Source organism: Ammospiza caudacuta, chromosome Z (assembly GCF_027887145.1).
Source record: "Ammospiza caudacuta isolate bAmmCau1 chromosome Z, bAmmCau1.pri, whole genome shotgun sequence".
Taxonomy (NCBI): Eukaryota; Metazoa; Chordata; class Aves; order Passeriformes; family Passerellidae; genus Ammospiza; species Ammospiza caudacuta.
In genome coordinates this window covers 54,785,597-54,799,567 of record NC_080632.1, presented here as the reverse complement: position 1 = coordinate 54,799,567, position 13,971 = coordinate 54,785,597, and the positions used below count along the sequence as shown (strand labels likewise).

Sequence of the window (13,971 nt, the reverse complement as noted above, 5' to 3'; positions counted from 1 at the left end):
GTATCAAAAATCAACGCAACCAGTTATGACTGCTCTCTATATATTTGGAGAAGCAATTTAATCTAATGTTTCTTCAGTAATTTTGAGGTTGCATTTCAAAATCAGATAACACTATATGTGCATGGTGATATGGAAATGCTCTCATATGATGATCATAAGATTTGTGGGTTTTGAGATGATCTTATTTAGGATTATAAATTTCTTTCTAATATCTTATCTAAACCTATCTTCCTTCAACTTAATTCAACTTTTCACAATTCCCCCTTGTGAAAAATTTCTCTCCAGCCTTTTTGCAAGCCCCCTTCAGGTACTGGAAGGCAGCAATGAAATCTCCCTGGAGCTTTCTTTTCCCCAGGCTGAACAGCCCCAGCAATCTCATCTTGTCACCACAGAAGGGGTCTTTCATCTTTGTGATCAGTTTAATGGCTGTCCTCTGGATTTGTTCCAACACGACCACACAACACATTCTTGTGTTGTAGACTCCAGATCTGTACAGAGTATTCCAGGGGTGGGGTCTCATAGAGCAATGTAAATGGGGAGAATCAGCTCCTTTGACCTGCTGGTCAGGCTTCTTGATGAAACCCAAGATGTGGTTGGCTTTCTGGGTTGCAAGCAGGTGTTGTCCTGTCATGTTAAGCTTTTTGACCACAAACATGCCCAAGTATTTTTCTCCTGGGTGAGTCTTGATACATTCTCTGCCCTGTCTGTACTTTTGCTTGGAATTGCCCTGGCCCATGTGAAGGACCTTGCCCTTGGCCTTGCTGAGCTCCCTGAGGTTTGCAGGGTCCCACCTCTCAGCCTGTCCAGGTCCCTGTGGATGCCATCCCTGCCCTCCCCTGTGTGGACAGCCCCACCCAGCTCAGTGTCAGCAGCAAACTTGCTGAGACTGCCCTGGATCCCACTGTCTGCATCCTTGACAAAGGTGTTCAAATGTGTTTGTCCTGATATGGACAACTTCTCTCCACAACCTTCATAGTGCAACCATGCCACAATTTTTTTTTTTCTGCTGAGGAGGCCATCTCTGAAGTCCATGTTTCATCAGTCTACAGACAAAAAATTTTCTTCTAAAATGTTTTGTCTTCAACAGTGAGCACACAATGGTAGCCAGAGGGATTAGCAGAAGAATGGAGAAATTTTATAATATTTCCTTAAAGTACACTTCCAAAGCACCAAGAAACTCAAATATTTCTTGGGCCAAAACCATGTGTCTAGTATTAAACACCCGCAGTGGACAAGCTCATATGATTGTCTGAATCTCACTGACATTCTTTATAACAAAATAGATGACAAGTTTGAGGAAAATCTAATACAAGTAAGTCTTAAACTAAGCACATGAGTGCTGAGGACTAGTCTGCTGTTATATCCAGTCCTGTGTGTCACAGGCAGGTTTCAGCAAATGGCTGTGTTTGCAACGTTCCACCTGAGGGTTTTAATTGTATTTTCTTCACTTATGAATTTTCATTTTTAGCTGGTATAGGTAGGACATGTTGTTAGAAACCTCATGCTGCATTGCATTTCATCTGCAGTGAGGAAAAACTGTGACAGGCCTCTGACAAAAGTCCAAGGAAAATCTTAAATGTTACAGAGTGGAGGGGAAGAAAAAAAAAGATTGCTGCAGGTGACTTAAACTTGGATGCTGTCACTTTCTGACTGTCAATGGAATTAGCTTCACATTCTACACCTATACATGTAATCACATTCAGGTTTGACTTTGTTGACTGTTATGACTTTGTTGTGAAGAATGGTTGAGACACTACACCAGTCAGGGGAGTAAAGGGCCAACCAGAACTTCTGTATAAATGAGTTCCTCAATCTTGAGGCCCAGGCATTCATCTTCTACTTGATGGTGGCTTTCAGTGTGAACTTATGCTGATTTTGTATTAAAGCACTTTTAACAGTTCTGACACTGTACCTTCCTACTGTATCTCCAAATTACCATAGAAATGTAATAATTATGGCTATCAGCAAGACTCTTCTCTCACACTATATCGTTCACTTAATAACATTTAAGAAGCAATCAGTTAAATAAATAAATTGATTCAATCTTATCTGTCTCTGTCAGGCAAAGGATACAGTACTCATTTAACATGATAAACTGAGCCATATCTCTTCTTCCAAAGCTGGAATCTTATAGCTTAAGTTATATTTAGTACATGTTCTTCTTCCTAAACCCCTTCTTTCTTTCATCAATCAAGCTTCCTCTAAATTCATTGTTTTTTTCCACTGTATAAAACTAGGTGGACTCTAATACAGGAAGAACCTGGAACATTTGGATGTTATTAGTGTGGAGATAGAGGCCTCACACATACAAAATATTAAAAATACTTAGAAATGTTAAAATTATTTTTGTTTGGGGAGTACACAGCATGAAAGCAGAGCCCGTAATACAACAGATCTTTTTCTTCTTTATTTTTATTGTGCAGTACAATTTTAGGTTAATAAAACAAACAAAGACAATACTTTTATTCTCTAATCCCCACATTTTATTATTTTTATTTAAATATAACATACTATACATTGTTGCTCAGTGATTTTGGTATCCCTTTTATTTTCTAAACCCCTTCCCCTGTTTTCCTTTTACTCAGGAGACTGTTATGCTCAGGGTGACAGAAAACAGAGCTTATGGTTGAGGACCTGGGATACTCTAATATCTGCAGTTTGCTCCCACTATAGTGGGTGTTACAGTATACCAAACACACAGGAATCATTGATTCCTTCAAGGGTTTTTTATTTTGGTTAATTTTCAGAAACCACTCTTCATGTCACAAATGGCTCCTGGCTCACTTTGGAAAAGTGATATTTCCTGATCTTGTCATTTGAGCAGCATGGTCTTTTGAGTACTATGATAATATTTATGCATAATCCTCCCCTGACCAAGTCATATAGGTAAGTCTGTAAGAAGAGAATTTCATTTGTACCCTAAATGTTCTTTAAGTCGTCATTCAATACTGCATTCATCCAACTCATACTGAAGGTTCAGTATGGGTGGTCCATTATGTCTTGTCAGTTTTAATTACTGATTACAAATTTAAACAGAGACTCGCTTTTATCATGGTAGGTAAATTTTGCTGTGAGTTTCAATTACATTTAAAATCTAAAATTCTTATTTCTCTTTCTAGAAAAATGTCATTTGTGAAGAAGAAAACTGGAGATAAACTACCATGAAATGCAACATCAGCTATCAACTAAAAATATGTTGTCTCTCAATGAATTCCTTGTTTTAAAACAGCTGACTTTATTTAAGGACAGGAAATATAATCTGACCATTTTGCATTTTATGGGAAAGCTTTTTTTTTTGTTTTTTTTTTAAAAACAGCTAATATTTAAATAACAGATTAAAATTGAAGTGCTGGTTAAACATTGACTTAAATAAGTTATAGAAGATTCCAACAACACCAGCCTTTATAGAGGTTAAACATTCTCAAAAAGACACATTAAGCAAGGCTCTCCTTTGTACCAAAATACAGTCTCCAAACAATAAAAATAAAACCAACTTTTTCACAACGAGAAATATTGAAGATAAACTGCAGCATCAATATAATCTTATAGTTATCAGTAAAGTATTTAAAACAAAATAATATTATACTACTTTTGTTTCTTACTAAAGACACTGCAAAGGCTTATTTATTTATTTAGTGGAATACAATGTGAAGACAGTGGTACAAATTGTTTGATGTACTGTTTTCTATTTATCTGCTCTAACAAAATGAATCTCAATATGGTTACACTGGTGAGCTTTCCAGAGCTCTCTAAAATTACTGAGTAAAGCAAAATATAAAACAAACTTTATGTACCTTTAATTGAACAGACTTCATATTATGCTTAACTTTATTATACTGCGGTTGCTCAAGTTAAGCCATGGGATGAGTAACACTTCATAAAATTGTGCTGGATATTATGTATTTTGAGCCTTCAGTTACTGTGATGGTTGTGAAAGGCATGCTAAAGCTGGAAACCAGCACAGCTTTTCAGTTGGCTCTCATATATAATATACACATGAGTAATAATCTCTGAAAAACGCATGAGCATGATTTGGATCGCACGAGGGTGATTTTGGTCTTGCAGCCCTTAGCTAGATATCACTCCCACTATATGCCTATGGTTCTTCAAGCTGGTACCAAAGGCAAATGGGTTGAATAAGTATCAATTGAGTAAGGTATGTAGGACTCCGTTGCCTTCTTGCTTGCCTTTCAGTGGCCAAGTGTTACACTTAGGAATTACACACTACTGTTTTACTTCAATGCTCGCAGTCTCGGTGATTTTAACAGGGCTGACCACATCAGGGTTCCAGCCCAATGTGTGCTGCAGAATATCACACTGATAGCAGTGTGTTAGATCCTAGCTCCAAACTGAAATTAAAGTCAGGTGAATATACACACAGATGCATTGACACCCAAGTACAGATGTGGCTCCTTTTCTCAACTTCAAAATAGCAGAAAGACCCTTTGAACAAAGTATTTCTTGAAGGTTTTTCTTGAGTGCTGATAAGTACTAAAATTTCTGCAATATAAAGACACTCAATACCATAAATCCAAGCACTGCTTGTTTGGTCTTATGCTTAAGTGCAAGACAGTTTATGAAAAAATGGAGTATACACTCTAAATTTTCCCTTTAAAGCCTTGTCTAATTCTCTGAGTAATTCTGAGGTTCTGACATTTTAATCTATCAACCTCTCTGTGAAGTACTAAGAAAAAGGGAAAATAAGAAAGAAGCAAATGAGGAAACATTTCAAATAAAAAAGATATTTAACATCCTATTAAATAAATAACTTAGAGAGAAATAAAGAGAAATGAATTTAGGACATACAAGCAAACCATACTATTCATTTTGTTAGAACAGTTATACACTACTTTGCTTATCCTATCCATTTGTCCACAAGGCTTCTCCAGAAATGTCATTATTTGTGCATATGACCCAAGTGCTTCCAGTAAATGCTTGTGTGTCTAACTGTTCATTGAATCATTAGGCTTGAATGAGCAATTAAGGACTTTGATAAGAGTTAGTATTCCATAAATAGCATTCCCCATGAAGATCACGCAACAGATTGTCCTATGTCCATCAAGGTCTGTTGCAGTGATTAAAAAAAAAAAAAGTTCACACTGGCAATAAATTCCATCCCCTTTGATCCAGCTTCATTTTGATTATAAGATATGACAATGAACTAAATCATGTGCCAGCAATAAGTACAAAACCTTCAAAGGCTTCCCCTGCTCTCATTTCAAACATGCAGATGTCTGTGCTACTTCTCCGCATCTACCTTTTAAGAGAATTACCAAATATTCTTGACACAACAGCCTTTGGTTCAACTGTGTCAAAAAAAGTTTGTTCATCTACGACATGACTACCATAGGAAGAAAGTGAGCTGAAGTGTTTTTCCTTCTTGTTTTCTGTCCTCTCTTCGTGGTTCCCCTCCCATTCAGGGCCACAAACATTTGCCTTCCATTGTGCTTCCAATTTAAGGACGCGTATGTGTTATATCCATTTTCTTCTATTCTTTCCTTCAATTTGCAATCGCTATTAAACTCCTTCTGTTAAAAGAAGAAAAAACCCACAGATTCAGAACAAACATAATATTTCAGCATACTGAAAGAAAATACTTTTTAAAAATGTTTCAAAAGATTGTAGTCTTTTGTATGTGACACTCTTTTAGGATTCCACAGTGTATTTAAATAAAAGTTTCATGGCATATAAAGCATCATCAGTTAGACTGCAAAAAGTGAAATTAAAAAAGGATATAATTAATAATTCAATGCATAAATACAGCAGTTAAATTATTTCATTAATTAAGAACTGAAAATCAGCGTCTCTGTGTTGGAATATGGCAAGAATATTAAATCAAGTTCTCATTCATAAACTCAAAAGCATAAAGAAGCAATCTTGGAATCATAAATCACATTTCATTTCTAACAAATATAACTCTTAAATATCTTGAATGAAATTATTGATACCATACATTAAACAAATATTGATGGTATAGGACTATTTCTTATTTAAAGTAAGAATCTTTGAACCACTCTGGTGATGAAAAAGGGCTTTTTTTTGGATAGTAAATCACTGTTATGCAGCTATCACAATTGGTGTGAGGCCTATAACTTGGCTGACCTGACAAAAAGCTTAGCCTAAAAAGGAATCATGTATGATCCCTTATCTTATTGACTAAACAGGTTGGAAGTAATTTTATGTATGGGACCAGGGATTAAGATTTTCTATTTTTAAAGGAGAACCAGTTGTCAGGCTGTTAAAATGAATCAAAAATACAAGCCTGTGGAAGAACGTAGGGGAGCCTACTTATTTTTTATACTGTTAAATGTAATTTTACGTAGATGCACTGTTCTACATAGAAGTTAAGAATAGTTCTTTTCATAAACAAGTATATATAAAGCCATCCAATTTTAACAAACTACTTATATTACATTTAGAAGGCTTTTAAAACTGGGGTGTTTGAAAAATAATTAAATTAGAATGAAAAATCAGCATTTTGTTGTTCCTGCATTTCAGAAAATAATATGTCATTGCACAGGTCAGGGAGAAGCAGGTCAGAATCTCAGAGTATGATGTACTAACTACATGTACTATTTTTAATGTGATCATGAACAAGACAAGAAATAAGTCTGAATAATAAATCAAGTTTCAGGTCAATTAAATCAAGTTAAATATATTTCCCATACCTATTGATTTAAATTAGAATTTTTATGCTAGTTAATGATAAGGGCTTTGATCCAGTGAGAATTTTGTGTGAACATTTTGTTTCCATTGGTTGCTTCTACAACTATTGAAGACTTGCTTGATGGAATTGCATACATTCAAATTAAATTTGGCTCCCAAAGTGTTCTTTAATTTCAGGATTAGTAGTTATTTGAACAATGATCAGCGAGGAAGACACTATCAAGGCAAGACTCTTTACAAGACCACTATTGGCACTGCCTTCACCGCAAAGCAACCATATAGATAATTTACCAGTTGTTTTCTGCAATATGTCACCTCTGGCATCAAGGTATTAAAAAGGGAGGTGCTCATCAATCACAGTCCTAAACCACAGTAACTTCTCCTATCTGCCAATTTGTTAAAGAAACTTAAAGAAGCTAAATTTGTTAAAGAAATCTAAGAGTGAGTCTTTCCCCCCTCATTTTAACCAAAATCAGTCAAATGGAAAAGTATTTGATTAATATAGAAAGAGCTTTGCTTGTTTTCTTAGATGCAGAATTGTACTCAAATTCAACTTGTACTTCTATTCTTAGATAACAGAAAATATGATGTTTTGATGTGCTTCTGAAGTCTTACTGGCAGGGATCTGAGTGCTACACAGGACTGCTTTACTCATTTAAAACAAATTTCAGCATAAGTCTGCACCAATGTCTATTGTGCACGTGCTCAAGGGTGTTTTTAGAATTTTTATTGGTTCTGGTTTTGGTATTCGTATCCATCTGCAAGCTGCCACACTGCAGTAATATGAGGCTAACTTCAAGTCCTGGGATTACTGGAAAAATAGTAACAGAAGCATTCTTGAAATTGCTAAAGTATTATGGAATAGGTTTTGATAAATCATTATATTGTGATTTTATGATGTGAATATTGAAAAATTATCTCAGCTGGAATTAAAAAAAAAGGCTTCCCACATTCGTATCTTCCTGTCAACACTATTTCTAATACACTATGAATTACTGAATCTTATGGCAGCAATTTCCATCTATGGTACATGAAAGCTGCTTCGATGTCTTTTGTACATATATAGTGTTGGGACAGGCTCTAAACAGACTCTCACCAACCAGGCAAGGCCGACTGGGGTTAGAGAGTCTGTCTTGGGCTTTGGGATGGACCATCACAAATGGCTGAGGTGCACCACTGATTGGTGTGGACTGAACATGGTGATTTATGCTAAAACCCTCACCTACATCAGAAGCATACCCATGATCAATGACTGTATTGAGTAACTCAGTACACAGTTTTCTCTCTCGATAAGCACTGATCATCCTGTATTTCTGACAAGTATAAATCTAGAAATTAAATCTACATTTACAGGAATATAAGAAAAATGTCTTGTTCTTGTCTCTCCTTATTGTGATTCTTTGAAACTGTCACAGAGTTTAGAAAACCAGCAGTACGTTATTGAACCAGGAGTGACTAGCCACAGTGTAGGTGAGAGAGGACACTGTATATAGTTTGTATGAACTAAACACACTCTTCTTAAGAAAGAGAACCAAATGACTAGAGATCCTTTGAGTCACACTTGAGATTACCATTACTTCATTGTTTTCAGCAGAAATAAGTGGCCTAGCTACATTGCTCAACCATAAACTCAGTCCCTATATGTGACATCCTTTCTATAAAGCATATGGATGATCTGAACATTAAGCAACTTGCAGAATGGCTCATAACCTTTCCAGGAACTGGAACAACATTGCAAAACTGCAAACCAAACCAGATGTAATACCAGAACAACCTGGTGTTTCTGTAATCATGGGGATGTGTGAGGATATATTTGAGTTTAATTGTTAGATTTATAGATCATACCACTTTATATAAAAAAAATTGGATAGTTTCTGAGTTTCCTTGAGTTGGTTTGTTTTTGTTTGGTTGATTACTTTTGGGATTTGGTGTTTGGATATTTTTTCCCCTGAAAGTATCTGTAATCCCAAAATTACACAAATACAAATTAAGTGTATATGGACAACTTTCAAGTGTTACCTGAATTCTACTCCGATAAATCTCAGCTGCTGATATTTCAGTTCATGTCTCGCTGTACTGTCCATAATCTTACTCATTAGTCAATGTAGTCAATTTAAAGCCTGCTACTCTAGGAATCTTCTTCAAAGTTTTAATTTAATGATTTGGGGTGTTCACTCCATCAGCTCAATGATTTCAGGCACCTTTATTCCTCTCTCCCCACCCTCAAATTTCTGCTAAGTGTGATTGCACTGTAGAAAAAACCAGGGAAAACAAGTCTTAAATATTACATTTTGTGAGACCCTGTCTACTGAACACTCCTTAATAAGCAATATGACTGAGGCAGTAAGCATGATAAATCCCAGCAGCTATGTTGGTATGACATGAGCTTAGCAAACAACAGGAAGGTTGTGGAGAGGGGTGATCCTGGTTTATCAGAGGATGAAATTTTGATAAACAGCTCATTTCAGCTCTATTTAGTAGCAATACACAGACAAGAAGTGTTTCAATAGGCAAGACAGGGAACTGGGCTGACTCCTGAAATCCATCTGGAATGTGAAAAGGTACTTACAGAGCCGTAGACTTTTCCTTTTTTGTTCATGGCTAAATAGTAGTTGCTCTTAATAGACTTAACTGCCACAACTCCAATTTCTACAGATGTTATCTCCAATATGCCTAAAAAATATAAATTGAGCTATTTAATCACTTTGTTACAGGATTTTCTTTCTGTAGAAAAGACAATAAACCTGAAAAATACAAGACTTGTAATATTTAGGACCAACTGACCAAAAAACTCAGCAGAAGTATTTTTTAAGTCACTGCAAGAATATACACAAATGTTTTTTCAATTAACATGTTTCCTAACCCCACATTTTACAACCCATAGATACTGAAACAACTTCATTCTTCCTAGCAAAGATTTTACTATAATTTATCAGAAGAGACATTGAATCACAGCATCAAATTAAATATATAGCATATGTCAATAGAATATTGGATTTTCCCCAATCTTTAAAACCCTGGGTAAACAATTTTTTCCTTGTAGAACATTTAGATAAACTAAATCTCTTGGTTGCACTGAGCTGATAAATTCACTTTTGGCAAGTGTGTTGACAATGTGGGAAATAGTAAAACCAACACTAATGGCCACACTATCTTTGTCTTCCAGATAGCAGAAACATTTTGCTGTTTGTAATAAATATTATTCTTCCCCCACACCCTGGCTTTAAAACAGTCTCTTTCTGGGACATTGGATGCTTCAAGGGACCTGTAATGGGAGATACATCTTTTCATCTCTGTTTTCTGCCCAGGAACATACTGATTTGGGAGTAGGAGACTGCATGCCTGGCTCCAAAATTTCTCCTGCTCTCCTGACATCTATGTAGCAATAGTTAGATCAATATCCTGGCTAACTCAGTGTGGCACACCTAGGGTGTACCAATAGGGAAATTACAGGAGGGCCAAAACTGTCCTCCTTGATTAGGTTGTGGTAGCTTACATTTACCAGGGCCATGCCATTGATAGAGGCAGGTCAGTGAGTCCATGTTTGCAGGGCTCTAATCCGTATTATTCTTAAAATGTTGTTCATTTTCACAGCAAAGAAAAGCCAAAGTTGCTTTCTTGATCTTCTGAGAGAGCATTGTTACAGAGGACTGAGCAGCTCTCCCACAGGACATCTGCTAAAGTAATTGTGCTCAAAATCAGAGTAAAATGGACTACCTTCTGGATAGCAAACTAATAGAGGGCAAGAATCTGATGCAAACACTGCTACAACACCATGAGTGATGCCTTTTTCTTTTTTATTTTCCATGCCAAAACTGATGAGAAGAATTCAGTTAATTCTATCTAAAGAATTGTATTCTGAACTGTGTCTGGGTCCATATCTATCACCAGTACCATGACAAAAAACCAAACCAAACCAAAACACAAAGAAGCAAGAAAAATACTGGCATAACATGTGCCATTATAAATTTTCATGTTGAAAGGGATTAAACTGATTTGGATTTGGCTATACTATCATTGTAACAATAACATATTAGGCTATTTCATTAACTATTTCACCAAGAGCTGAAGGAGAGCAGTGCCTAAATAAGAAACTTGTACAGAATTAACCCATTTTAAGTGTCTTGCACTTGAATGATGGACATCACTGCTTTCCAGTAAAATACTTAAATAAAAATAACACAAGTACAATTAATGAAAATATAGTCTACTTTTTCTGGTACAGTTTGTTTGCAGTTTCATACTCCATTATGTTCCTGGTGGAGCAACTGTAAGGAGGTCCATGAGGAGATATGTTACTACATTTATTATATTCAAAACAACTAGCTTGCTTTTAGCTGGTTAAGCTATTTAGTTGTAGCCAAACATAGAATAATTGTTCCAAATTATTGTCAGGTTGATAATATCATCACTAGTGGTCCTGGATTTATTCTCACTGAGTGTGTTCTGTGTACCTGAAAGCTTAAAAAGGTATATTTTTTGTTGACAATTTTGCATTTTCTATCCTCTACAGTATTTCATTTGGGAGAAGTAGATATTTAATGGATGTTTTTCTTTCAGATCAATTTAATCTTGATCTGTTAACCCTTGGGCAATACAGACTTAACTTGATACTTTGATACTTTGCTACTCTCTGTAGTCCCCCAAGAGTTACCTGCTAGTTACAAGCACTGTTACCAGCTAGATTTTGTCTAGATTGCAAATTATTCACTGTATGTACAGATCTTCCCAAGAGAAGAATCTCTAATTTGATAGAAATCTTTTGAAGGGAGTAGGAATCTTTTATTGGTTTCAGTGATATAGACAAATCTGCTGTAGACAAATCACCTACTCATCTGACATGAATCTGCAAGAAAGCCTAAGAACTTTCTAGAACTTTGAAATAATTTAATTAGAATAAAAAGAAGTAAAATGCATTTGATGTAAGGGTGAAAATATGCATTTGATTATTCTTGAAGTGCTATTAAATTCAGCAGGAATATATTTTAAAAGGAAATTGCGATATACAGTATGAAGCTTAAAACTACAGTGTTTCCCCCTTTCCCCATCCCTTTCTTTTGTATTTTTTTTTATTTTCTTATTCTATTCCCAACAATGTTACCTTTCCTTGGAACTCTTTTTTCTCTTCTCTAAGACTGAAACAAAAAAGGCATTTCAATATGCTTCCCTGCATGCTTCTTGTATCTGATATTATACCATTGCTTGGGCTTAGGTATTTCCATGCCTTAAGACTTAGGTCCAAGAAGACCTCTAAGGTAAATAATTTCCATGATGTAATGTGACTTGCAATTATTCTTGATAATAAGCAGCACAAAAAATTAATGTTATTGGGGTAAAAGTCTTAGGAGTTACTTATTCTGATTTCATGCTTCTTAGGAACTTGGAAATTAAAATGAATTAACTAAAAAGAAATCAAAATGTTCTGGCCTCTATTATTGCTTTAAACCAGATAGCACACTGTTATTTCACAGCTATAACTTTGTAAAACCCAACAATTACAACTAATCCCCATTGACCACATTCACTGTAAAAGCATAGCTTTCAATACCCAAATAATTTCCAATTATAATTAGAAAGATTTCAAATATCAAGATGAGATGTGCCCTGTAGCTGTGCATGCACTCTCTTTACAGGTCCCAAAGGTTTTAAACATATTCCCAATGGAACCCAAATGTATTTACCTTAAATAAACTGTATTTTTATCCTTTATAAAAGTGATCATTATACATATTACAAGGCAACAGAAACCTGTTTGTCTTCTTGCTTTGCACAGAGGGTCTGTAAAAACTACAAGTGAAAATTGCCCTTCCTTGGTTATATGTTAATTAAAAATGTCCTATATTTTATAAAAATGCTGATAAATATGAAGCAAAAAATGCATAATATCCTAGAAATGGAATGAAATTATGTCAATCAATTATTAGGAAGGGTATTTGACAGAATATCAGATCTGTTGTCAAGGCAGAAGCGCAGTGGGTGTAGACATGTCTGCCACGAGAAACACTTGATTCTGGGGCCAAATTCAACTTCTTTGCAGTGTGAGACAGTGGTAATTTTCCTGTAGTTGTATCATTTGTGTAAGGAGTTCTTATAAACACATTTAGAACATCTCCATCACTAGTTGCAGTCCTATCTATGCAGAAGAACGGAACCACCATTCATCTTCCTACACCTTTCAAAGATTATCCCATATGTGCAGCAATCCACAAACAATCTCTCCTCCCCACTTTGAGTTTTCTTCTGTCTGCAAAAGTATTGTAGATGAAGAGTGAGGTCAGCTGGATAGGATGGGATGATGACTGAGAGCTTGTGAAAACTTTTGCTTTCCCAAATGGTGACAAGAAGCTGTTGGGCCCATGAAGGAGGCTGCAGCTCTTGGCAGGTAGCTGGAGAAGACAGGGCTCGGTGTGACTGCAGGTGACACTAAACTGACTTTTCAGAACTTTGGCTTTTGTGCCCCAACTGGGAGTTTCTCTGAAGAGGTGCCTTTGTCTGCCACTGGCTTAAGTCAAAACAAGTTGGTGTTCAGGCACAATGTTGAACTACATGGTAGTCCAAAAAGCTGTTCTTAGTAGGTGGTTTGAAAAAAAGGGGTTTGAAGCAAATAGATTTGTTGGATGTAGTCATGGAAGGGTCAAGTACTAAGGTATATGAGGACACTGCCTCTGTTTCCACTCTGTTTCACCAAGTACACCTGCAAGCTGAAAATATCCCCAAATGACAAATTATACTGATATTCTTATATTTACCTGTATTTTGTGATAACAGAAAAAGAAATATGATGGGTTAATAAATAAAAAAATACATAGAACACTGAAGATGGCAAGCAAGCCTTGCCTTTGAAAACTTTTTCAATTAACAAAAGTAGTTCCACTGAAAGGCAACCTTACAGACTTTGTGCTTGAATTTGTAAAGGAGCTTGAGATACAAGGCACACAACCCACAGTGCCAAAGTTATGGGCAGAAACCTCAAATAATAACCAACCTGAATAATAACCAAACCTAAGCTTTGACTTAAAAATTAAGTTTATTTGAAGTTAAACCAGTTCTGTTTTTAAGATTTGATTCTGGATTTTAATAATATTTGATACTTTTTTTTGAGACTGCCATCATTCCTACTCTAAATCAGAAGTTAATGTACTGACAGACCACAAAACAATCTGCTAATATGTCATCTTTAGATCAACTATAACCAAAATACTAATGTTCCATGAACTTTTCTATCCAATGCCCACATCTAATACTTTTGGATAAGCCTGAGATATGTATATAAACTTATGGAAGATTATGGTAACAAAACCTCTG

At 35.7% G+C, this 13,971-nt stretch overlaps 1 protein-coding gene across 3 annotated transcripts in view; it reads right to left on the bottom strand.

Annotated features, from left to right (window-relative positions):
* Positions 1 to 2,423: 2,423 nt before the first annotated feature.
* Positions 2,424 to 13,971, bottom strand: part of FGF10 (fibroblast growth factor 10) — a 59,913-nt gene continuing 48,365 nt past the window's right edge. For 2 of the 3 annotated variants that reach the window (XM_058823593.1, XM_058823594.1), the window contains exons 3-4: positions 9,236 to 9,339; positions 2,424 to 5,528 (exon numbers count right to left, since the gene is read on the bottom strand). In XM_058823593.1, coding sequence (XP_058679576.1) covers positions 5,331 to 5,528; positions 9,236 to 9,339 — 302 coding nt within the window. In that variant the 3' untranslated portion in view covers positions 2,424 to 5,330. The remainder of the gene's footprint in view (positions 5,529 to 9,235; positions 9,340 to 13,971) is intronic. The other variant, XM_058823595.1, reaches the window with a different exon arrangement.